Source organism: Lepidochelys kempii, chromosome 7 (assembly GCF_965140265.1).
Source record: "Lepidochelys kempii isolate rLepKem1 chromosome 7, rLepKem1.hap2, whole genome shotgun sequence".
Classification (NCBI taxonomy): Eukaryota; Metazoa; Chordata; order Testudines; family Cheloniidae; genus Lepidochelys; species Lepidochelys kempii.
The window spans coordinates 74218202-74241969 of record NC_133262.1 but is presented as its reverse complement, the minus strand read 5'-3'; the positions used below and the strand labels follow the sequence as shown (position 1 = coordinate 74241969).

Here is a 23768-nt window from a genome sequence, read left to right as displayed (position 1 = left end):
GATCATTATCCCTAATACGTATAATACCATACTGCTTTCAGAGGGGCTGAGTGGTAAAGTGGTTTAATGCATTACTCAAAGTCTAGAGACCTGCAGGGCTATTGTCCTGTCAGTATAACTCTTATTAGCATTTCTGGGAATTATGAGTATTGAAAGGAGACAGACTTTATATCTGGCTGAGGTTAGAGTGATTTGTAAATGCTGGTCTCAGTTTAGTACCAGTTTCGGACATTTCATTTGAACAGATCTGAATACCAACCCAAAATTCTCTGTCATAGTGGGCCTCCAATGAAAAAACAGACAGGGACTACTAGCTGAGCTGAGCATAGCTTTCTGTAAACTCTTTGGGCTGAATTATGACCTCAAGTGCTTATGCATAACGCTAATTGCAGTCACTGAGACTTTCATGCGCATATCTGAGGACAGAATTTGACTCTTTATCTTGACCTTCCCATGGTCTTAGACTGCCTTATTCATCAGCACTAAAATTAACCATGTTCATCAAAAAATAATTACACATTATCACAGTTTAACATAAAATGAAAGGTTTATTAATGCTGATATGAGCCAAGAAAACTACCAAACAGTGACTGTACTAATTCAATTTAAAATGATTTTATTTTTTAATATAGCAGGCTTTCATGTAGCAACACACTGACAACTGGAAATAGGCCTTACATGTTTGAATTTCACAGTTCAGTTCTCTGGTGAATTAAAGCAAAAGGGTACAACATTTAAGGCCAAATTCTTAGCTAGTGTAGATCAGTAAAACTATGCTAATTTACATCTGCTGAGGATCTGACCTTAGATTTCAGGCTCTTCAGCACAGTAAGCAATCCAAAGTCATTCTTTACCTCATACTGGAAAAACGTGTGGAAAATAATTAATGTCAAAACAGTAGCCCTTGGCACAGTGTTAATTACATCTTTACCTAACAGCTACATGTTGTTCCTAATTAATTTCACTGATCTCAAGAAACCATAAAGAAATAAGGCAACTGTATTTGTAGTAAAAATACTGTGATTCCACTGCCACACTGAGAGTATATTCTAGAGACCTTTGTAGTAGAGACGTGAACAGCATAATTCCTTTTAGCAAGGATTTGGGAATTTCCTCGGTAAAGTTGACAGTCACCGATAAATATAGCTGCTTTTCTAGGATAGTGTATTGGTCTTTCAATTCACTTGCAGTATTTAGGTAATCAAAAGTATGTTACAACCATTTTCCTGAAACGGGACATCGACTAAGATATTTAGTAACAAACTAACACATGTAGGTCCACATTTTCAAGATGTGCCAGTTTGGAAGATTTGATCCCTACTGTATAAAATATCATGCATGTTTTTCTACTGCACAATTCTAAAAAGAACAATGCACTGACCTCATTGATGAAAGTTTGGGCTCCCCTGGGGCTTAGAAGTAAGATTGCTCTTCGTAATGTGTCACGGTAGCGATTCAACTCTTCAGTTTTCATGGTAGTAAAAAGGCTGGCAAAAACTCTGCTGATGTTTCTGTCCACCTTTTGTAAAGATACATCAAGTCCCAGTCTAGAGGCCTGGTCCAGAAATCCTTGCAGCCCACGAATATCTATAAAATAGGAACAAATTCACAGTCCAAGTGTCAGCTTTTTAAGTTAAGAGCATAGCCCTTACCAAACAAGAAGCAATGGTAATATGTTCCTAATTATTATTATTTATATTACCATAACACCTAGGAGCCCTAGTCATGGACAAAGACACCATTGTGTTAGGCACTGTACAAACAGCAGAAAATGATAGTCCCTGCCCCAAAGCACTTACAAGCTAAGAATAACACAAGAGACAACAGATGGTTGCAGACAGACAAGACAAGGGAGTACAAGGAAAGAATTAGACCATATTGGTCACCATGATAGGCAGTGGTCTGAGCACAATAATCAGCCTGTTGTCAAGTTTTTTGTCAGCATGGTGGAAAAGGAGACTTTTAAAGATGGTTTGGAGGAGGATAATGAGGAGGCAATAGCTTTGAATAGTTTGCAGGGAGTTAAGAAGATAGACCTCTTGGCCTTGTTTCTGCTGATATGCATCCCACATTCCTGCTAAATTGCATGGGAGTTCTCTGTGAACAGCAATGGTAAGATCATGCCCTTTATTGATACTGGAGCAGCCAAAGTTACATCGAGTTACAATAAGATAAATTCTACATATTCAAAACACAAAGTGAAATATTGCAAGCAGCTAAAAATATTGCAGCTCCCATAAAGTCAATGTGAGATGTGCACAGGCATCTGAAAGCAGAATGTGACCCAATGATAACACTTAAATTTCAAATTACATTTGTTAGTCTCTAAGGTGCCACAAGTACTTAAATTTCATTATCTTGTACACTGTCTTTCTTCTGAACACAAGGCTTAACAATAGAAACAAATGGCATCACAATGAAATAGAAACAGAGTTGACTATTATATTAGTAGTCCACTGTTTACCATAAATGTGTGACCCCTTATCTCTGAGTAATCTCATCCACAAACACAAATGCGTTTTGTTTTAAACATACTTCAATTAAGTTGGTGGAAATGTTGTGAAAACTATTCTAGGTTTTCCATAACAGAAATGGAAAAAAAAAACCTAGTTAGCAATAATTAGTTACATCTTACAGATTCTTAGATTCACAGGCAAGAAGAGACCACTATGGTCATCTAGTCTGGCCTCCTGTATAATACAGGCCATTGGTCTCTCAATATATTTCCTCTAGCTGGTCAACAATTTTTTTTAAGTCTAAAAGTCTGACTAAACCTGGATGGAAAATGGTAAGTATTTTCTGTCAAAATTTTCAAAAGAAATGAACTCCCTGCCCCAAACATGGAAATTGTCAATTTTTTCCAATGGAAAAAAAAAACTTTTATAGTTTTTGAAACTCGTCAGAAACCATAAGAAATGAAAACTTCCCCAAAATATTTAGTTTATTTAAAAAAGCCATTTATTGTCCTTTTTTAATTAAAACATGAAAAATTTTGGACCAGATTTTCTGTTAAGTGACATCTGTTAGCTGATAAAACAGATTCCAAAATCCCAGTCAATAATCTATCTACTGCTACTGATTGTTGATTTGCAGTGGTTGCCATTTAAAAAGTCAACATTTGCCAGCAGACACTGTGTAACTCAGATATCCCACCAATTTCTGATTCTAAGCATGGGGGGAATTTTAGGTTAATGTATCTTTTGTGCTAAATGTTGTTGGCAAATACTGAGTAGACCAGGACAGATAGGAGAATGAAACACAGCTAAGGAGATGAGTTTTAAAGTGGAAGACCACAACTATATTAACGTTTAACCCAGGCATTTATTTGGGTTCAGGGAAGTGTTAAATGGCTTCATGACAAACAACCAATATTCAGGATTGGCCCTGTTCAGCCTATGATTCAGCCCACTTCTGACTCTTCTCACCTTTCCCCCTAAGAGGTGGAATGGGAGTGCACATGACGGGTACCTCTGTCTGCAAGGATTTAAGATTTTCCCTTCTTCCTTCAGGCTAATAGCATCCCCCAGTAATCTCCTGGATCTCTTACTCATGTTTACTTCTGGGCCCTTTAAATCACTCATCCACACTGCACTCTGGCCACAAGTTGTGATGCCATTGCAAATTCCCATTATAAACAGACAGCTTTCTTACTCTCCTTACCAACCTACCTTCAAGCCCTCAGGATGCTATGAGGAAGGTGAAGAATCTCAGCAGGCATCTTGTCAATCTTGCTCTGAAGGAAAAATCCCTTCCTGATCCCAAAAACTGCTAATCAGTCAGACCCACAGGATCTTGGAAGCACAGGTCAATCTATATAACTGCACAAATCTGATAGGCAGGGAGAGCAGGACAGCAGCCACAGAATGACTGCTGCATTCCCTGAGGTCTGAGCTGGCCCCTCTTCGCCCTTTCTCTCAGTATCCGAGGGGTTGTTATTCCCTGTTGGTCTGATCAAATATCCCCCTCCTGTTAGACCATAAGAATGGCCACACTGGGTCAGACGAAAGGTCCATCCAGCCCAGTATCCTGTCTACTGACAGTGGCCAATGTCAGGTGCCCCAGAGGGAGTGACCTTAACAGGAAATGATCAAGTGATCTCTCTCCTGCCATCCATCTCAACCCTCTGACAAACAGAGGTTAGGGACACCATTCCTTACCCATCCTGGCTAATAGCCATTAATGGACTTAACCTCCATGAATTTATCCAGTTCTCTTTTAAACCCTGTTATAGTCCTAACCTTCACAACCTCCTCAGGCAAGGAGTTCCACAGGTTGACTGTGCACTGAGTGAAGAAGAACTTCCTTTTATTTGTTTTAATCCTGCTACCCATTAATTTCATTTCATGGCCTCTAGTTCTTATATTATGGGAACAAGTAAATAACTTTTCCTTATTCACTTTCTCCACACCACTCATGATTTTCTGTACCTCTATCATATCCCCCCTCAGTCTCCTCTTTTCCAAGCTGAAAAGTCCTAGCCTCTAATCTCTCCTCATATGGAACCCGTTCCAAACCCCTAATCATTTTAGTTGCGTTTTCTGAACCTTTTCTAATGCCAGTATATCTTTTTTGAGATGAGCGGACGACATCTGTATGCAGTATTCAAGATGTGGGCATACCATGGATTTATATAAGGGCAATAAGATATTCTCCAACTCTATCCCTTTTTTAATGATTCCTAACATCCCGTTTGCTTTTTTGACTGCCGCTGAACACTGCGTGGATCTCTTCAGAGAACTATCCACGATGACTCCAAGATCTCTCTCCTGATTAGTTGTAGCGAAATTAGCCCCCATCATATTGTATGTATAGTTGTGGTTATTTTTTCCAATGTGCATTACTTTACATTTATCCACATTAAATTTCATTTGCCATTTTCTTGCCCTGTCACTTAGTTTTGTGAGATCTTTTTGAAGTTCTTCACAGCCTGCTTTGGTCTTAACTATCTTGACAGTTTAGTATCATCTGCAAACTTTGCCACCTCATTGTTTATCCCTTTCTCCAGATCATTTATGAATAAGTTGAATAGGATTGGTCCTAGGACTGACCCTTGGGGAACACCACTAGGTACCCCTCTCCATTCTGAAAATTTACCATTTATTCCTACCATTTGTTCCCTGTCTTTTAACCAGTTCTCAGTCCATGAAAGGATCTTCCCTCTTATCCCATGACAACTTAATTTACGTAAGAGCCTTTGGTGAGGGACCTTGTCAAAGGCTTTCTGGAAATCTAAGTACACTATGTCCACTGGATCCCCCTTGTCCACATGTTTGTTGACCCTCTCAAAGATTAGTAAGATAGATAGATTAGTAAGATATAATTTCCCTTTACAGAAACCATGTTGACTTTTGCCCAACAATTTATGTTCTTCTACGTGTCTGACAATTTTATTCTTTACTATTGTTTCAACTAATTTGCCCGCTACTGATGTTAGATTTACCAGTCTGTAATTGCCAGGATCACCTCTAGAGCCCTTCTTAAATATTGGCGTTACATTAGCTATCTTCCAGTCATTGGGTACAGTAGCTGATTTAAAGGACAGGTTACAAACCATATTTAATAGTTCCGCAATTTCACATTTGAGTTCTTTCAGAACTCTTGGGTGAATGCCATCTGGTCCTGGTGACTTGTTACTATTAAGTTTCTCAATTTAATTCCAAAACCTCCTCTAGTGACACTTCAATCTGTGACAATTCCTCAGATTTGTCACCTACAGAAAGACAGCTCAGGTTTGGGAATCTCCCTAACATCCTCAGCTGTGAAGACAAAAGCAAAGAATTCATTTAGTTTCTCTGCGATGACTTTATCATCTTTAAGTGCTCCTTTTGTATCTTGATTGTCCAGGGGCCACACTTGTTGTTTAGCAGGCTTCCTGCTTCTGATGTACTTAAAAAACATTTTGTTATTATCTTTTGAGTTTTTGGCTAGCTGTTCTTCATACTCCTTTTTCTTTTCTTATTACATTTTTACATTTAATTTGGCAGTGTTTATGCTCCTTTCTATTTACCTCACTAGGATCTGACTTCCACTTTTTAAAAGATGCCTTTTTATCTTTCACTGCTTCTTTTACATGGTTGTTAAGCCACTGTGGCTCTTTTTTAGTTCTTTTACTGTGTTTTTTAATTTGGGGTTTACATTTAAGTTGAGCCTCTATTATGGTGTCTTTGAAAAGTGTCCATGCAGCTTGCAGGGATTTCACTGTGGTCACTGTACCTTTTAATTTCTGTTTAACTAACCTCCTCATTTTTGCATAGTTCCCCTTTCTGAAATTAAATGCCACAGTGTTGGGCTGTTGAGGTGTTCTTCCCACCACAGGAATGTTAAATGTTATTATATTATGGTCACTATTGCCAAGCGGTCCTGTTATAGTTACCTCTTGGACCAGATCCTGCGCTCCACTCACGACTAGATCAAGAGTTGCCTCTCCCCTTGTGGGTTCCTGTATCAGCTGCTCCAAGAAGCAGTCATTTAAAGTATCGAGAAATTTTGTCTTTGCATTTCATCCTGAGGTGACATGTACCCAGTCAATATGGGGATAATTGAAATCCCCCACTGTTATTGAGTTTTTTATTTTGCTAGCCTCTCTAATCTCCCTTAGCATTTCATTGTCACTATCACTGTCCTGGTTAGGTGGTCGATAATAGATCCCTACTGTTATATTCTTATTAGAGCATGGAATTACTATCCATAGAGATTCTATGGAACATGTGCATTCTTTTAAGATTTTTATTTCATTTGATTCTACATTTTATTCACATATAGTGCCAACAGCCCCCCCCCCCCAACCTGTTCTGTCCTTCCGATATATTTTGTACCCCGGAATGATTGTGTCCCATTGATTGTCCTCACTCCATCAGGTATCTGTGATGCCTATTATATCAATATCCTCCTTTAACACAAGGCACTGTAGTTCACCCATCTTATTATTTTGACTTTAGCATTTGCGTACAAGCACTTTAAAACTTGTCACTGTTTGTTTATTTCCCTTTTCTGATGTGTCAGATTCTTTATGTGAATGTTTCTCGTCTGATCTGGCCCATATTTTATCCTCTTTTATCCTCTTCCATCCTCTCCTCCTGACTAGAACCTAGAGAATCTCTATCAATAGACTCACCTCTAAGAGAAGTCTCTGTCCGATCCACGTGCGCCTCTGCAGCAAACGGCTTTCCCCCATCTCTTAGTTTAAAAACTGCTCTGCAACTTTTTAAATGTTAAGTGCCAACAGTCTGGATCCACTTTGGTTTAGGTGGAGCCCATCCTTCCTTTATAGGCTCCCCCTTTCCCAAAAGTTTCCCCAGTTCCCAATAAATCTAAACCCCTCCTCTCTACACCATCATCTCATCCTTGCATTGAGACTCTGAAGCTCTGCCTGCCTACCTGGCCCTGCGCGTGGAACGGGAAGCATTTCTGAGAATGCCACCACCGAGGTCCTGGATTTCAGTCTCTTTCCTAGCAGCCTAAAATTGTTGCAACAGGGGGCATTTTTAATAGCAACAACTTTAACCATATCTTGGATAGGAAAACAAAAATTGCCACCATACAGCTTTTCCTTTAACTATGATTGCAATCAGATCAGAGAATTGCAACAGGAACGTGAAGATATGGGACCAGGTCAGCATAATTAAACTGAGTCAATTATTTTTAAATGTAGCCTGACAACCACCCATAGTAAAGGCATATTTCCCATAGCATAGTAAAAACCTGATTTTCTGAACTCCGTTTAACTGAAATTCCCAGTTAATCATAGCTAGACTATTTGCAATAGGTTTGCCCTGAATAAAGCTCAGCAGGAAACTTTACAACAGCTCTAATCTCACAGAATTTAGGACATCCAAAGGTCTGAATCTAAGTTTTTACAGAGCTCCTGAGAACCTCTTACAAACTGATTCTCAACATTTGAGCTTTGCAAGACTGAAGCCCACTGACCCTGCAGACCCACAACTGAAAGAACGCTGTTATCCCAGGTTTTGCTCAGGTTCCAGAAGTGCAATCCTGGCCCCATTGAAGTTAACGGAAGTTTTGCCATTGGCTTCAGTGGGGCCAGGATTTCAACCAAGATGTGCTCTAAGACCATCACAGAACCCACCCTGAATCACACTAAGAAATTCTATAGGAATTTATATCTTCAGAACATTGCACAACTCAAGTTCTCAACATATTTATGCCAATTTACACCAGCTGAGGATTTTACCATATATGTGGCTGCAGTCCATAATGGTCAGTGATCCAACAGATAAGATCCAAAATACACAGAACAAAAAGTACCTTTTATATCTGCACCTACATACTTTTATTCAAAATGGAAGATTTGACAATGTGATTAATTTAGCCTCAGAAAAGCTATATTTACAGAGAAATCTCAGAAAGCAACAGAAACCAGGCCAGGGATGTGCCAGCTGCAGCAGACACTTTAATGCTTGTTTAGGTCAGGTTTATTTGATATGATAATCACCCAAATCAATTTCAGCACCAGAAAAGATGTACTCAAGAGAATTCTTTTGGTGACTTAAAAAGCTGAGTCATATAGAAATTCTATCACATTTCTACTTGTGTACCATATTGGTTTAGGCTCCAAGAAGCCTGAGTCATTAGAAGGTACGGGAGGGCAGGGAAGAGGGCAAACATAATATTGTGCAGGCATTTCCAGAAAGTGCCAGAAAATAATTGAGCACTCATAATAATTACTACATTGTGCACACATGTCAAAATAATGACAATGACAACGCAGCATTATTTATAGGCAAAAATATTGTATTAATACTGTCAAACTAAGCTTTGGATTTTGCAAATTTAAATTCAGTAAACTAGCCTTCATTACTACACCTTTTGTTGACTTGTTTTCTGGGTCTGTGATTCCGGCTCACGAGCGCTTGAAACAAAGACTGATTTTTGAATGCTGTCTAGTCCTTCAAATATTACAGCAGAGTGTGACAAATACTAAGAAAATCCTCTTTTTTTACTTTGCTTACGATATGTCATTTTATGCCAACATCTAAAGTTATCTCTGAGCAAAGAGAAACTGTTTGCAAAAGATTAACTATGATGCTGTTGTTTTGGATTGACTTTTCCTTATGTTTTCAGCTGACCTGCTGAACTACTGGATCAAAAGACAATAAAATGGTAGAGTTGTGTGAAATATTTGACACACAAGGTAAAGCTGTTTGAAATTGGAGGTGGGAGGTTGTTTGTTTTTAAAGTGAAAATCAGCCCATTTCCAAGTGAAAAATCAAAGAGGGACTCAAGAATTCAGACATTTTTGTGTTTTCAATTTGAACAAACAAGAAAAAATTGAAAAGAGAGAAATTGCCTAAAACAAAATTTTACATAAAAAATGTACACCAGTTTTGAACGACCCTAAATAACTGTTTGTTTAGCCATCAAAATAAATTAATAGATACATCTTACTGAATTGCGGCCAGTCTTTCCCTATATAAGATTTGTTTCTTGTTGGAGCTCATGTGGAATTTGGAGCAGTGGGACATTTTCAAAAGTGACCAGTGATTTTTGATGCACAGCTTGAGACAACTTAAAGGGGCCTGATTTTGAAAAGGAGGCTCTTTGAAGGGGCATCAAAATACGTAGGCACCAAAGACAGCCACTAATAACTTTTAAAAATCTTGTTTGCAATGTTGTTGGAGCTGTGTTGGTCCCAGGATATAAGAGACAGGGCAGATGAGAACTTTATTGGACCAATATTTGTTGGTGGTAGACACAAGAGATTGAGATTCACAGAGTTCTTCTTTAGGTCTAAAAAGGTTACCAGAGTATCACACTATTTTTTAGCTGTGACACTGGTGACCTGTTCCAGACCTAAAGAAGAGCTCTGTGAAGATCAAAAGTTTGTCTCTACCACCAATAAATGCTGGTCCAATAAAAGATTTTACCAACCCATCATGTCTCTTTTTTTAAAAAAAAATTGACTATTGTGACTGGGTAACCCTTCCTGGCAATTTGCCAGAAGTTCTTTCATTTATTTAAAATACATACAGTAACTTCTTGCTTAACGTTGTAGTTATGTTGCTGAAAAATGCGACTTTAAGTGAAACGATGTTAAATGAATCCATTTTCCCCATAAGAATTAATGTAAATGGGGGCGGGGGATTAGGTTCCAGTGACTCCACTCTAAGTGCACTGCCTTTTTAAGTAGATCAGCAAGTTGAGGCAGCCTCTGCTGCCAGCACGCTCCCTCCATCCAGGACTCTGTTGTCTCTTTCTTATGTACCTAGAATAATTCCATGCAAACATTTAATTCAGGAAACAGGGATAGCCAATGTTTGGGATTAAAGGGTCTGATCCAAAGTCCACTGAAGCCAATGAGGTTCAGAACTTATATTCTCTCTCAAGTCACATGAAAACATGAATTTGGGGTGTCTCATTCTTTTCCCCATTTGTGCAGATCACAAAATCATCCTATAATCAAGAAGAGTGGTGGATCTGATCTAGGGAAGTCCAAAAGAAGATACATACACAGAGGTGGGAGAAACCTAGCACAACTGTCTTCCCTTCACTTTTCCCTGGACCATGCTAGTAGTCCTTTTACTTTCTTGAATACAAATGACACTCACAAAATTCACTTGAAATTAAAAATAAAACAAATGGATTCTATAAATCTGCTGACTGATCAATTTCATTAAGTCTCTGACAGTGTCTGTCTGGTTAGAGATTCTGTTTGAGGCATTACATTAGTGAAAAAATTACATTTAATGAAAGAATACTATGAAAACTAATAGCCATAGCTCCGTTTAGTTTACACATCACAGGAAAATTCTATCAATTCAAATTCAATCAAGGTCAAAACCTGTGTTTAGCACATCCCATGAATGAAAAGCAACATACTGTAACTATGTATTGTGGGACAAATTTAAAAAGGAGCAGCTTCTGTTTGCCATCAGTTTTCCTGGTACATGTTTTCACTCAAGGAGAAACCTATATTTGCATGTGCCAATAATGCTCTAGTTGCACAAAAATGTACCAGTTATGCTTGCAAAATACACATGCATTCTGAAAATGGTAGACAGTTTTTGAAAATTTGATCTTATAAATGTTAGATTCCTCGAGGCTCTGCACCACCTATACATCGGAAACAAAATGACACCACACAAAAGTACAGGTCTGTGTATATTCCTAGCAAAAGTGAAATACATTTTAGGATTTCTCTATTAAGCAAAGTGCTAATTTCCCCATGTGTAAAGTATACTATCTCAGCTAAGTGAGTGAGAAATGAGCAAGCCAGATCTGGGACAAAACTCAGTTAAGGAAAGTCTCATGCTGAAAGCAGCTTACAGCATCTTGCAGAGTTTGTGTCTATTCAATTTTGTAGAACAGATATGGTGAAAGTATTTTCATGTTCCAGAGCACCATCTTCCTAACTCCTAGGAATATACCAGTTTGCAAGACTTCCCATCTGATGTAAAAGTATTTTCAGGATTGGATACCTATAATTCTATCGGTATTGATGTACTGCAACTAAATAATTAAATGTATAACACTTTTGGATTGCATCTAGTAAATGTATTTTGTACTGGTTGCAAAACAAATGTCCACTATAAAAACAACTTTCATAGTAAAGTAAGAATTAAGAGACAGATGATTTCTTGCCTGGGCTGATGTTAAATACCGAACTGTTTGAAGTAAGATTGTAGAAATGGGATGATTTGATTTAAAAAAAAACTAAGTTGTATAACTTTTTGCAATGATAGTTTCCTATATAATCAACAATATATTATAACCCATAACTTGTGGTCCTCATCTCTACTGTATTCTTATATTGTATATCTGTTGCCTACTCTAATTTTTCTTATGTAGAAAATAACTTGTGCTGTCAACAGTAATGTTTCCCTCTCATAAAACTGTAGGACCAGGTTTTTGGCCTTGATACAAGCTGCTTTGCATACATTGCAAGGCAGCTGTGAAGTTGCCCCTGAGGATTGTCCTTATGGAAGGATATCTCATAGTGGCTTTACACTAGCACCTTCTCTCCCCAGTTGAAGGGAGAACAGCCAGGTAAAGAGGCTATCCTATACCCTGGGAATCCCTGACTGGGGATAGCTTGGAGTAAATTAGAATAGGCTCTAGGGGATGAAAGGAATTTTAGTTAAGGTGGCTTCAAGAAACCTATCTTTGTCCCTTCATTCTGGTCCTCCTTCACTGAAGACAGTTTGGCTGGACCAGAGAATCTGGTCTACAGTATCTAAAGCAGCCTATTGTATTATTTGCAATAAGATGGACTTAAAATGTGTTACAAAGATCCTCTTTTCACACAAACATTTGAAAATGGGAGAATTGTATGAGGAGGGGAAATAATGAAGTGTAGAGGGAAATTTCAGCTTCTGAGTTATCTGGTTTATTGGTGGTGGATTCTAATCAATTATATTGCTATGTTTTTTTTTTGCGTTTGAGTATTAATTTGTTTGTATTTATAAGCAATGTCAAAAATGCCTAGCATAGGTTCATAGGCATTTTTATAGGCATTTAACACTTATATACCTCTTAATAAATACATACATTATAAATTTTCCCAACGTCTCAAAAAGGACAATAGCAATGTATTTTCAATTTGTTTCTTATACAGTGTTTGTCAAGATAATAACCACAATAGAAGGTGGAAAGTTGCATCTGTTTTCTCACTAATTGTTTCTTTTCTTCATTGCACATGCCCTCGGCTTCATTATTGGTGGGTCAATCCTGAATGCTGGGCAGGCTAATGGCTTTGCTATTTCACTTAGAAAAATAAAATCAAGAAACGGTAGGTCAAATTATAAGGGTCACTGATTTTAAGGATGTCCTAAAGGCCTTCTTAAAAACATATCTTTGTCTGGGACCAGGACATGGGCAGTCTGACTTAGTGCTTAGAGATGGTTCCTTGCCTAATGGTTAGAGCCAGGAACAAGAGCTGAGAGTCAGAGACAATGGTCAGAGCCTGATGTGAGCACTCAATTCTCTCTGACAGCGAGAGGTCCCGAGCAGCAAGTGAAATTGCATGTTGCAGAAAAGAAGCCATGAATTCTACTATTATGGCATTGGGTGAAATTCGACTGAATGAGCATTTTCCTTGGTTAGCCCTGTGCTTTGGGGAATAGTGAAGGAGGCACTCATTGATGAGACAGACCGGTGGGTACCACTGAGCTAGTACACAGCACTAAGTGACCAGCATTAGTAGAAAATGACATCCCTAGGGAAGTCGTATTATAAACAAACGACAAGGGCAGACAGATAGTGATTGAAAAGTGAGATGTTTTAGGCCCCGATCCTATAAATATTTAAGCATGTGCATATATTTACTCACGTGAGTAATCCACTGAAGCCAAAAGAACTTCTCATATGAGTAAAGTTATGCATGCGGTTAAATATTTGTAAGATAGGGGCCTTAATTATTATTTAAGATGCAAATCAAGGCACATATGAATGTAGAGGAGGGGCACATACATGATCATACTTTACTAACATCGTAGTCCATGATCCCAAGTTTCAAGCTTTTTAAGAACAGTATTTTAACCAATAAATATGCATGAAACAAATGAGATAGTAAACTGCAGCCCAGGTTTTCATAATGGCATGTACTCAGTTTGCATGTGCTGTAATTCTTCTTTCAAATTACATATATTTTCAGTTTTGTACATGCATACTTATGAAAATCTGGGAGCATGACGATGATTAGCCAGGTTATACTGAAACCACAGTTCTACCACCTGAAAATCAGCCCTAAAATAACTATCATGAAATACAGCAGCTTTTTGCCTCTGTTTTTCCTGTATCTCTGAAACCATCACTGAAGGTGAATGTTAACAAAATCTGTAAACATTGTTCTCTTGTTAAAATTTCATTATATGTTACTACTATATAATAGTATAACTATATAATAGTATAATGGGAAATGGTGAATAAGACTACATGGTTTCTGGGTCTCAATGTCTTCATGAATCTGCAACGTGTCTTTTAAATTTAAGTGTCATTAATTTAATCAGAACAAAGTAGCCAAGCTAGCACAATGAGAGGGTCCCTCATGTACAAGCCACATCTAATCCCACTTCATTCCTATGGTCAGTCGCCAATAACTCCAGCTGCAACTGATTGACAAGTCTTTGCAACTCTGCATTCCAGAACATGTGAGAGATTAAAGGTGGAGTAACAAAACAGTACCATCACATTCTTAAAGCTTCATAAAGAATAGAACTATTCAGGATTCATTAAAAAAACAAAACAACCATGTAACTAGATAGAATACTTTGCAGCCTGCAAGCTTAATATGTAGGGGTTACTTTTACATATCCTGTATGTATTAGAGATTGATTGATTGAAGAGGCAAAGCTCAGATCCCAATTAAGGTTAGATTGAAGTTTGAATTAAGGACACACGTAGGCTAGGGTTTGGATTCAACTTCCCCAAAAATCTGACAAGTTTTTCTCTCCAGATTTTGGCCACAAATGGTGGAACTCACAAGTTCTTCTGCTCTAGCCCAGACTTTAGTTTTCACTGAAGTCAATGAAAAGGGCTCCCAAATGAAGGTGGATCAAGCCCCTAGTGTGGTTTCTGAAATCTTGGGCCACAACCAAACTGGATTTGCAAATAGAGGTTGGAGACGACTGAAATGGAAAATCTGCAGGGGTTTTCTTTGTTTTGTTTTATAAATCCAGGACGAAGAAAACCCTTCTTACACATATTTCTGGAAACTGAGGTATGTGCTAATCTGAAAATGCTGTAAGACAACTTTATGCATTTTGTTTCAGTAAACTTATGGTGAAAATGTAAAAGTTCACACTTACTCAAGTATTTCAGTTAAATCTCAGTTAATGATAGTGTAGGATCCAGCTGCATCCTATATCTGCTTCAATTACAAATATCAGTAGTATATACACTGCGATTTCAAAGAACCATTTCTATGGGTTTAGAACAATACCTTCATTTCATCTCTCAGTGAAATGTCCACAGTTTCTCAAATTAAGAAATCACTTTTTATTAGGATATACCCAAAACATCTTGATGTTAAGATCTGAATGGAGAAATCCACTTTTTTTTCTAAATGCTGAGGGAAAGAGATTAATGTCTTCTACAATGGTGGCAAGGAAACACACTGTTTTGAAGATATCACAAAGAAGCCCAAGATGAGTTCCTTTTGCTGGCTTTACAGTACCAAATAGGTATCATAGCATTGGCAGTTTGCGGGCAACACTGGTTGTCACCTCTACATGCCCAAATTAGTAAAACAGAAGTAAACACTGTGCTCATTTCAGCTATTTTAAAAAACACAGAGGGTTTGAGGCAGGGGAGAAGATGGTCTGCCAAAAAAGCTGTCAAGCTTCTGAGAAAGTCAAACAAACAATGGAAAGTTTAAAAAATGTAGTTATTGACCTTTCATTTATTTCATATACTTTAGTGTTGAACTATGAGAGTGGGGGAATTGATCTAATCTGGTGTACTCTCTTTTAAACTGCAGTGACAAAAAAAAAAAGATTTAAAATACAACTAAAAACCCTAGCAGACTAACACATTTTACTTACCTCACTTGGTATTTATAGCTGCTGAGAGAAGCCTAACTCTGCAGAATTCATTGAAAAAATATTTTATCATGAATAATATATGCAAGTGGATTTAGCATAAAATGAAAGTTTATTTGAACTTTGGATGAACCAGTTAGAGGTGGTTCTGAAGTAACAGAAATGTTGAGATAAAAATAAAGGCTTGTTATCTTTATTTAAGCCATGAGGGTCTTTCTGATTTCTACTTTTACCCTACCCTACAAGTGTTATTTACTCCTTCTCATAAAACAAGAACTAGGGGTCGCCAAATGAAATTAATAGGCAGCAAGTTTAAAACAAACAAAAAGAAGTATTTCTTCATACAATACACAGTCAACCTGTGGAACTCTGTCAGAGGATATTGTGGAGGCCAAGACTATTGATAAATTCAAAAGATCTAGATACATTGGAGGATAGGTCAATCAATGGCTATTAGCCAGGATGGGCAGGGATGGTGTCCCTAGCCTCTGTTTGCCAGAAGCTGGGAATGGGTAACAGGATGGATTCTGCTCATTCCCTCTGAGGCACCTGGCATTGGCCACTGTTGGAAGACGGGATACTGGGCTAGATAGACCTTTGGTCTGACCCAGTATTGCTGTTCTTATGTTCTTATCTGCCTCAAAATAAAACTGATCCTGCCTCCATTCCTTTAAGCACCACACAATAGATCTATTCAAGAGAATTACATTCCAGGATGTATATGGTGGGAATATGAATCTTCCTTCTCCATGAGAAATGCTCACAACCAAATCCTTCATTCTTACAACCTGGCTATGCACTATAACATCTCTGAACCTCTCTTGGTGGTCAACGCTAGAATTCAGTCATTATGACAACCACAGTGCTTCAATGATCATATATATATATATATTCTCTAATATAGCTTTGCACACAAAGGTATGTCAAGGTTCCTCCCCCACTCTCAACTCTAGGGTACAGATGTGGGGACCTGCATGAAAACCTCCTAAGCTTACTTTCACCAGCTTACGTTAAAACTTCCCCAACGTACAAATTAATTTTATCCTTTGTCCTGGATCTCCACTGCCACCACCAAACTCTAACTGGGTTTACTGGAAACGTGATTTGGACACGTCTTTCCCCCCAAAATCCTCCCAACCCTTGCACCCCACTTCCTGGGAAAGGTTTGGTAAAAATCCTCACCAATTTGCACAGGTGACCACAGACCCAAACCCTTGGATCTGAGAACAATGAAAAAGCATTCAGTTTTCTTACAAGAAGACGTTTAATAGAAGTAGAAGTAAATAGAAATAAAGGAATCACCTCTGCAAAATCAGGATGGTAGATACCTTACAGGATAATTAGATTCAAAACATAGAGAATCCCTCTAGGCAAAACCTTAAGTTACAAAAAAGACACACAGACAGGAATAGTCATTCTATTCAGCACAATTCTTTTCTCAGCCATTTAAAGAAATCATAATCTAACACATACCTAGCTAGATTACTTACTAAAGTTCTAAGACTCCATTCCTGGTCTATCCCCGGCAAAAGCAGCATATAGACAGACACAGACCCTTTGTTTCTCTCCCTCCTCCCAGCTTTTGAAAGTATCTTGTCTCCTCATTGGTCACTTTGGTCAGGTGCCAGCGAGGTTACCTTTAGCTTCTTAACCCTTTACAGGCCAGGAGGGATTTTAAAGGGGTTTACCCTTCCCTTTATATTTATGACAGGTATTCATACCACAGAGTACAGGTACATGGTCATGCTCCAAAGTATGCCTCATTAATGAGATTAATATTTCTCTGGGAGGGGAGGATAACTAGATAGGAGGAGGGACAGACTAGGATCTAGCCAAGGACAGTTCTTCAGGTAGGCAGATGGAAATCATTAGAAGGCAGAGAAAGCTTGAAGATCTTTTTTTCTTTTCTTTTATTGTGTGTTATGACTACCTCAGGTGCTTAGCAAGGATGAGGTTCATTCCAATTTAGGTATTTCCTCCTAACCACTTCACTCATTCCTAGAATCATTGTCACTACTACCAGCAGATTGCTCTTGGTTAGTGAGTATATTAAATGTTTTCTACTTTTAACTTTCTCACCTTTAATATTTATTCTGATATGTTTCTCCATAGATAAATACCAGGCCTTCCACAGTGGCACAGAGAATATAGCAGTAAACATCTGAGAGCGAGACAACCCTGTGAGCTGTTGTAAACACGACGTCTCCGACTCAAGGAATATTTCCAAAATACCTCTGAACAGCATACTAATCCACAGAGGTCTCCCTACCAACACTACAGAAAGAGGGATTCTAGGTGGACTCCTCCTGAAGGTCGAAACAGCAGACTGGACTTCTACATAGAGTGCTTCCGCCGACATGCACGGGCTGAAATTGTGGAAAAGCAGCATCACTTGCCCCATAACCTCAGCCATGCGGAACGCAATGCCATCCACAGCCTCAGAAACAACTCTGACATCATAATCAAAAAGGCTGACAAAGGAGGTGCTGTTGTCATCATGAATAGGTCGGAATATGAACAAGAGGCTGCTCGGCAGCTCTCCAACACGAGTTTCTACAAGCCATTACCCTCTGATCCCACTGAGAGTTACCAAAAGCAACTACAGCATTTGCTCAAGAAACTTCCTGAAAAAGCACAAGATCAAATCCGCACAGACACACCCCTGGAACCCCGACCTGGGATATTCTATCTACTACCCAAGATCCATAAACCTGGAAATCCTGGGCGCCCCATCATCTCAGGCATTGGCACCCTGACAGCAGGATTGTCTGGCTATGTAGACTCCCTCCTCAGGCCCTACGCTACCAGCACTCCCAGCTATCTTCGAGACACCACTGACTTCCTGAGGAAACTTCAATCCATCGGTGATCTTCCTGATAACACCATCCTGGCCACTATGGATGTAGAAGCCCTCTACACCAACATTCCACACAAAGATGGACTACAAGCCGTCAAGAACACTATCCCCGATAATGTCACGGCTAACGTGGTGGCTGAACTATGTGACTTTGTCCTTACCCATAACTACTTCACATTTGGGGACAATGTATACCTTCAGATCAGCGGCACTGCTATGGGTACCCGCGTGGCCCCACAGTATGCCAACATTTTTATGGCTGATTTAGAACAACGCTTCCTCAGCTCTCGTCCCCTAAAGCCCCTACTCTATTTGCGCTATATTGATGACATCTTCATCATCTGGACCCATGGAAAAGAAGCCCTTGAGGAATTCCACCATGATTTCAACAATTTCCATCCCACCACCAACCTCAGCCTGGTCCAGTCCACACAAGAGATCCACTTCCTGGACACTACAGTGCTAATAAACGATGGTCACATAAACACCACCCTATACCGGAAACCTCCTGACCGCTATTCCTACCTGCATGCCTCCAGCTTTCACCCTGACCACACCACACGATCCATCGTCTACAGCCAAGCTCTGCGATACAACCGCATTTGCTCCAACCCCTCAGACAGAGACAAACACCTACAAGATCTCTGTCAAGCTTTCTTACAACTACAATACCCACCTGCAGAAGTAAAGAAACAGATTGACAGAGCCAGAAGAGTACCCAGAAGTCACCTACTACAGGACAGGCCTAACAAAGAAAATAACAGAACGCCACTAGCCGTCACCTTCAGCCCCCAACTAAAACCCCTCCAATGCATTATTAAGGATCTACAACCTATCCTAAAGGATGACCCAACACTCTCACAAATCTTGGGAGACAGGCCAGTCCTTGCCTACAGACAGCCCCGCAACCTGAAGCAAATACTCACCAACAACCACATACCACACAACAGAACCACTAACCCAGGAACTTATCCTTGCAACAAAGCCCGTTGCCAATTGTGCCCACATATCTATTCAGGGGACACCATCACAGGGCCTAATAACATCAGCCACACTATCAGAGGCTCGTTCACCTGCACATCCACCAATGTGATATATGCCATCATGTGCCAGCAATGCCCCTCTGCCATGTACATTGGTCAAACTGGACAGTCTCTACGTAAAAGAATAAATGGACACAAATCAGATGTCAAGAATTATAACATTCATAAACCAGTCGGAGAACACTTCAATCTCTCTGGTCACGCAATCACAGACATGAAGGTCGCTATCTTAAAACAAAAAAACTTCAAATCCAGACTCCAGTGAGAAACTGCTGAATTGGAATTCATTTGCAAATTGGATACTATTAATTTAGGCTTAAATAGAGACTTGGAGTGGCTAAGTCATTATGCAAGGTAGCCTGTTTCCTCTTGTTTTTTCCTACCCCCCCCCCCAGATGTTCTGGTTTATCTTGGATTTAAACTTGAAGAGTGGTCAGTTTGGATGAGCTATTACCAGCAGGAGAGTGAGTTTGTGTGTGTATGGGGGTGGGGGGAATGTGAGAAAACCTGGATTTGTGCAGGAAATAGCCCAACTTGATTGTCATGCACATTGTGTAAAGAGTTGTCACTTTGGATGGGCTATCACCAGCAGGAGAGTGAATTTGTGGGGGGGGGTGGAGGGTGAGAAAACCTGGATTTGTGCTGGAAATGGCCCACCTGATGATCACTTTAGATAAGCTATTACCAGCAGGACAGTGGGGTGGGAGGAGGTATTGGTTCGTATTCTCTGTGTATATATAAAGTCTGCTGCAGTTTCCACGATATGCATCTGATGAAGTGAGCTGTAGCTCACGAAAGCTTATGCTCTAATAAATTGGTTAGTCTCTAAGGTGCCACAAGTACTCCTTTTCTTTTTGCGAATACGGACTAACACGGCTGTTACTCTGAAACCCTCTCTTCAAAATCTTCAGGCAAGCAGCTGCACATGCAGTTTCACGCTTGATTTCTTTTGAGATGTCACCAGAAGCACTAATGTTCTCATCTGGTGTCAGTACTTGAAACTTCACATCCCAACCACCTCCAAGGCTCTAGTTCCATGTTTACATGCAAAATAATCATTCTTGTTCCCTGGAAACAAGTTTTCAGAGTTGGTACGAACAAGATCTGTTGCTCAGAAGAATGGGAAGACTGGTCAGCAAAATGTGCTTTAATGCCAAAAAAACTGAGAGCAGGCATTTAAGCACTTTTGGAATGAAGAGGGCACTGGATAAACTCTTCAGGGGCAAGGATCATCTTTTCATTATATGTGTCTACAATGCCTAATGCAATGAACCTCAAACGCTGACTGGAACTTCTAGGTGCTACCTGAATGTAAGGGGAGTGTTGCCCCCTTACTAACATTTAGTGGGGGAGTTTTGGTTGGCTTGCTCCCAGTACTAAAAGGGGAAGGGTCTATGGGAAATCAGGACCCTGAGACTGATAGTCCCCAGGAACAATGGGGAGAGGCCAATGCTACAGGTCATCCTGAATGACAGGGCGAGCAGGCTAATCAGAGAGTCAGGAGGCCAGAGAGGTCCTGTCCTCCGTGTGAGCTGGATTTACCTGGGTCAGACAGAGTGGGACCGAGCTAAGGAGAAATCAGGGGCCCAAGCTAAGCTGGGGAGCAGAGCCGTGCCAGATTCAGAGGGACCAGAAAAGCAGCCCAGAGAGAGCAGACCCTGTCCTGGGACCAGAGCTGCAGCAACCAGAGCCAGAGGGGCCAAAGAAGCAGCCCAGGGAGCTGGAGGCAGAGCAGCAGCAGCAGTGCTGAGACAGAGTGGTGGAGCTGGGGCTGGAGCAGTCCGGAGCTGGGTGCGGTGAGCAGCTGGGGAGAGTGAGGGGGACCTTGGGCAGTGGGCCCAGCACAGGGAGACACCTCAGCCAAGAGGCTCTGCAGGCCAGGCTTGGATAGTAACCCCAACAGGGCGGGGGCAACACTGGGAAGAAGGGTCCTATCACTTAGAGCCTGAGAGCGTGTGGCCACCACCAGAGCAAGCGTCCAACCCACAGCATCCCTACAGCACAGCCATAAGGTCTGGGACTTACAAGGAACAGACTGTGAACTGCCCTGACGTTCCAGAGACACTGTTTGTGGTGTTCCCTGCCACAGAGCGGGTTGATGTGTTTCCTTTAACCTTTCCCATTTTTCCGTACTCTTTTTAAAATTAATGGTTGATTAAATAACTTACATTTGCTTTAAATTGTATGTAATGGTCAGTGGGTCAGAGAAGTGCCCAGTGCAGACAGAGTACCCCAGAGTGAGGACACTCTAGCCCCTTTCCTAGGTGACCACAGCAGGGTTGGGGGTCGAGCCCCCCAGGAATCCTGGGCCCAGCCTTGTTGGGGTTACGAGGACTCTGCCAGACAGGAGAATGGAAGGGGAGTCCTCAAGAGCAAGGAGGCCACTGGGTAAAGGAAGTGGGAGCGAGGACGCAGATTCTTTCGCTAGCCCACTTCACCGGGGTAGTACAGAAGCCAGGAAAGTTCCCCACAATAGCGTGACTATTCCCCCGCTTACATTAATACAAGTGACATATACAACAACAAGCCCCTGTTATCCACTAAGGTGGACAATATTCGTTTGCATAGGGACTTGAAGTTTCCCTGTCTCTTCCATTTGTGTATTTCTACTTCCCTAATTTATGCAACATTCATCTGTCCATCCAAATATTGTATCCTCTTACATGCCTTTTCTTCTTCTAATCCAATTAGGTTGCATATATTGCAGCTCAGTTTCTTTAAATTTCCTACCACATACCGAATATTTGTGCTATTGTGTTATATCAATTCAATAGACAATTGAAAAAGGGAATTTCAAGCTGTTGTCTCCTAATAGATTAATCAGTTATGTATTCCTGCCTAAAGCCAATGACTGCTGATTGATTCTAAAATGATCATAAGTGAGCAGGGTGGTGGAAACTTGAAGAGTAATTTAATATATCTAATGAGCCCGATTCTCTGGTTTATTAAGTATACTTTGCGCTAGCCCCTGGCATAAAGCTGACTTAAATCCAGCAAGTCTGCTCCCTGTGGTTTCTCTCAGATGGTGGCATAGGGCCACCAAATATGTTCTGGGGACACCACTTGTTCTGGCTGCTGATGCAGGATGCATCCCCAGGAAATGGTGTCATGACCAGGCCAAGCTGCCCCTGCTTATCCCCAGCTACCAAGATACCCCCGCGGTCTTTTACATCCAACACAAAACACAGAGGCCTGAAGGCAAGTTTCCAGTAGCCCTGGAACAGGGACATGGAAATAACAACATGGAAACTTAAGGAAGATTAGAACAAAATGTGGATTACTTATTTGAGGATACGTGTGTGTGTGTGTGTATGTACACACACACACACACTGCAGTCCATTGACTATGACCTGAAGAGTCTGTAAGGATAAAATCTACTTTAAGAGGAGATCTGATCTCTTGCAAGAGAATTACTGAAGTGCACAATCCCAAGGGCCAAAGGGATGTAAAACAGGAGATAGCAAAATGTCTTTGAACTACTGTCAAAATCCATTGGCTGGACACTAAAGAGTGCCATGGGAATATGGAGGCAAATTCTCTCACCAACTAGTAAAGAACAGAAATTGGGGAGGGGAGGGAACTGAATGTTTTTGAGGTTCCATGAAAGCCAATTCAAAAATGTAAATGTAAGGAAGAGAGGATGAGAATAATCCAAACAGCAAAAGCATCTTCTTTTCAAGCCTATTTTCCAGAAAAGAGAAGATATTTCCAATGGTAAAGCAACTAAATTTATAGAAATTGTCATAATGGGAAACTATCAAGGACAAAGCCACCAAAAGTAGAGTACAAAATTGATGGCCACGCTTTATCTAAACACTTGGACTTGTTTTCCAGGGGATAGTAGAGCAGAAGTTAAAAAAGAAAAAAGTAAGATATAAAGCATTTTAGACGTGTTCAAAACCAAGCATAGGCTGAGGGACTTGAGTGTAAAATCTCAGACAACTTGCCTCTTATCCAAGACAGAAGAATATACAAAATGCCAAAAACTTTGCAAGATTCAAATATGGATTGGACTTTTATATGGATAACAACTATCCAGAGTTGTAACAGCCAAAAGAAGAATTGAGGAAGGGATTGAAAACCTCATGCTTCAGAGTTTAAGATGATCTCTAACCATTAGGGATTGGCATGAGACCTTCATGGAGGCAGATTATCCCACATTGGCCTACTACAGGTTTCTCCCACCTTCCTATGAAGCATCTGATTCTGGCCACTGTCAGAGACAGGATACTTGACTAGATGGGCCATGGACCTGACTCAGTCTGACAGTTCCTATTTTCCTATACATAGGAACATAAGAATGGGCATATTGGGTCAAACCAAAGGTCCATCTAACCCAGTATCCTGTCTTCCAACAGTGGCCAATGCCAGGT

At 40.2% G+C, this 23768-nt stretch overlaps 1 protein-coding gene across 8 annotated transcripts in view; it reads right to left on the bottom strand.

The window, feature by feature from the left end:
* Positions 1–23768, bottom strand: part of GRID1 (glutamate ionotropic receptor delta type subunit 1) — an 825719-nt gene that overhangs the window by 365903 nt on the left and 436048 nt on the right. For all 8 annotated transcript variants that reach the window (XM_073353352.1, XM_073353357.1, XM_073353358.1 and 5 more), the window contains one exon: positions 1382–1587. In XM_073353352.1, the coding sequence (XP_073209453.1) occupies positions 1382–1587 (206 nt within the window). The remainder of the gene's footprint in view (positions 1–1381; positions 1588–23768) is intronic.